This window comes from Sinocyclocheilus anshuiensis, unplaced genomic scaffold (assembly GCF_001515605.1).
Source record: "Sinocyclocheilus anshuiensis isolate Anshui unplaced genomic scaffold, SAMN03320099.WGS_v1.1 scaffold466, whole genome shotgun sequence".
NCBI classification, from domain to species: Eukaryota; Metazoa; Chordata; class Actinopteri; order Cypriniformes; family Cyprinidae; genus Sinocyclocheilus; species Sinocyclocheilus anshuiensis.
The window spans coordinates 391513-394105 of record NW_015544159.1 but is presented as its reverse complement, the minus strand read 5'-3'; the positions used below and the strand labels follow the sequence as shown (position 1 = coordinate 394105).

The following is a 2593-nucleotide window of genomic DNA, read 5'->3' as shown; positions in this document are numbered from 1 at the left end:
TATATATATATAATTTTTATTTTTTGGACGAAAATGAATGGAATGATCTGTTTTAAAGATAAAAGAAAAATATATTATATATTAAAAAAAGGATGGAATGTTCATAATAAAGACAGTGTGGATAGAACTTGAGCCAGTCTTAGTACTAAAGAAAAAAATTATATATATTAAAAAAAGGATGGAATGTTCATAATAAAGACAGTGTGGATAGAACTTGAGCCAGTGCTGATTCTTAGTACTCCTTGTTTTATCTTAAAATGTATTTTCTCGTTTTCCCAAACAGTTGGCAGTTATTGCCTACGATGACGGGGAGCCAGTGAAGTTCAATAAGACTCTGGTGGAGATCACTGTCCTGCAGCCGTCCATCATTCCTGTGTTCACGCAGGAGGAGTACAGGTGAGCAAACACCTGAAAACGTGATTGCCCTCTGCCCCACCTGCTGTCCTTTCACACTGTGATGTATTGTTCTGCATCTGCGGTAGACTTCCAAAACATCATCAACAGTGTGAGTACTGTCGCCTGGAAACAGTACTTGAAATCAAAATGTTAGATACTGGCGAACAGCGATGCAAAATATAGCAGTTTATTTGTGAATCTTATAATATGTGTATTTTTATGGTCCTGTGAAGCACAACATTTTGTTCCTTTTTATGTCTCTTTTATGACCAGAAAGCTCACTTGACTTGACTTGATTTGAAATCAGACAGATGTAGTTTTATGCTCTATTAAGGGATTCATGTCTTGAGCCATAAATGAGGTGGAGGTTTCAGAGGTGGAGCAAGTTCAAAATTGATCCCGTTTTGATTGAGGATTATGAGGGGGAAAAAAAAAGCTTTATATTTTTTTCATATTTGGATTAATATTCACCTGTAGATCATGCACAATAAGACAATGGATGTGTATTTTGAAAGTAAATTAAGTCAATATACCTTGGAAAGAACCAGTTTCAGGTCGTTTTATTTAATATAAAACTGTCAGCGTAGATTTAAACATAGACTTTATAAATATGTATAATAGCTGCAAGGTAAAGTGTGTTTTATACACACTGTTGTTTCCTTAAAGGACGTTCGCACTCCATTCGAATGCATTACGGCTGCTTCATTAAATTACATTTTTAATATATTTGACACAAGGGGTAATCAGTTCAATTCGCATGGCTTCCGAGGCAAATAACACTTCCAGTGGTTTGCCTAAATTTATTTAAATCTAAAAACATTTAAGCTTATTTTACTGAATACAGCTTATTCATACAGTATACAGTACATTCAGAAGAAGACAATACCGTCTGTACGAATGGATCTGTGATCATATAGTAGTTTATTAACAGCTTTATAGTGAAGTGGCAGTGGCAGAGCTACAAGGACCAATGGGGTTAAAATGGCCTTAATAACATCCTTATCCATTGATTAATCAGAGCTACAGAGAAAGAAACATAGAGATGAAAAGACTTGGCTGAAGGTCTGAATTAATGTTGTGTCCTACAGAGCTGCAGAAAGGTCGTAGTTGATAGTAGCTCTGCAGCACAGTGAGAATAACAATAGCTTTCAGATGCAGTCCTCCGCGAGCTCCCAATTGCTGCCTGTGGACACATTAGCCAGGTGTCTGTTGCCCCTGTCTGGTGAGCACAAGGCTGGTTAGAGTTCCTCTGATCTGCCTGGCTTTGGGTGTTCAGGACGCTGCTCTGGGGTGGACTTGAGATAACCTTGTGTCAATAATTGCCTGCTCACAATACAGTCTTCAAGGAGTTTATATTCAGTAGAGTGACACATTGCTTGCTTAAGTACGCATCATTATGTATCAGTGGTGGACCGTCAGGGCCAGCAAAGCCTTCTCTGCTGGCCTAAACACTATCAGAATCACTGATTTAGTTTAATATTTTTTTTTTCCATGAATGTGTATTAAATTATTTCCAATAGTCTGTTCTCTTCATTTCATAGCTTTTCTCTTGGTTGCACTGCTTCCAGCAGTGTATGTTTATATTAGAGCTTTTATCCAATCATATTTCAGCAATCGTGTTGCCAGGGTCAAAGAAATCTGCCTTAAGGCCTTCAGAATCAGCAGTGCAGGCGTCTGTTAGCTTAAATCAATGGCAATGAAACTGTTGCTTTAACCAATCAGATTTCAAGTTGGCAGCACCAGGGCCATCTAGCTGGTTAACGATAACGTCAGCATTTTCTCGTCCTTTGATTGGATGGTCAGCATACTAGCTAGCAAACAGCATCACTGTAAATAATTTTATTAAAACTTAGTAAAACTTTTATTACTGTTTCTCAGGTTTAGATTTTCATCTATAGCCGTGGCATCATTATGATGGTATGAAGAGATGGATTAATTCATGTAGGACGCCACTGAAGGCCTAGGTGTAAAATGCACGGCCCGCCACTGTTATGTATATTGCCAATGTGGCATGTTTACGACAAGGCCGTAACCATGTCTAGAACATTGGGGGGACCAATATTTTAGTAAAATATAAATAAAAACCTTATTCCAGTGGTAATGGTCCTTATTTGAAGTAATTAAAGGGGTCATTGGATGCCCATTTTCCACAAGTTGATATGATTCTTTAGGGTCTTAATGAAAAGTCTATAACATA

The 2593-nt window shown here is 37.5% G+C and overlaps 1 protein-coding gene across 1 annotated transcript in view; it reads left to right on the top strand.

Annotated features, from left to right (window-relative positions):
• pcdh15b (protocadherin-related 15b) overlaps positions 1-2593 on the top strand; it is a 216475-nt gene that overhangs the window by 148683 nt on the left and 65199 nt on the right. The window contains exon 24 of the mRNA XM_016495480.1: positions 284-396. Coding sequence (XP_016350966.1) covers positions 284-396 — 113 coding nt within the window. The remainder of the gene's footprint in view (positions 1-283; positions 397-2593) is intronic.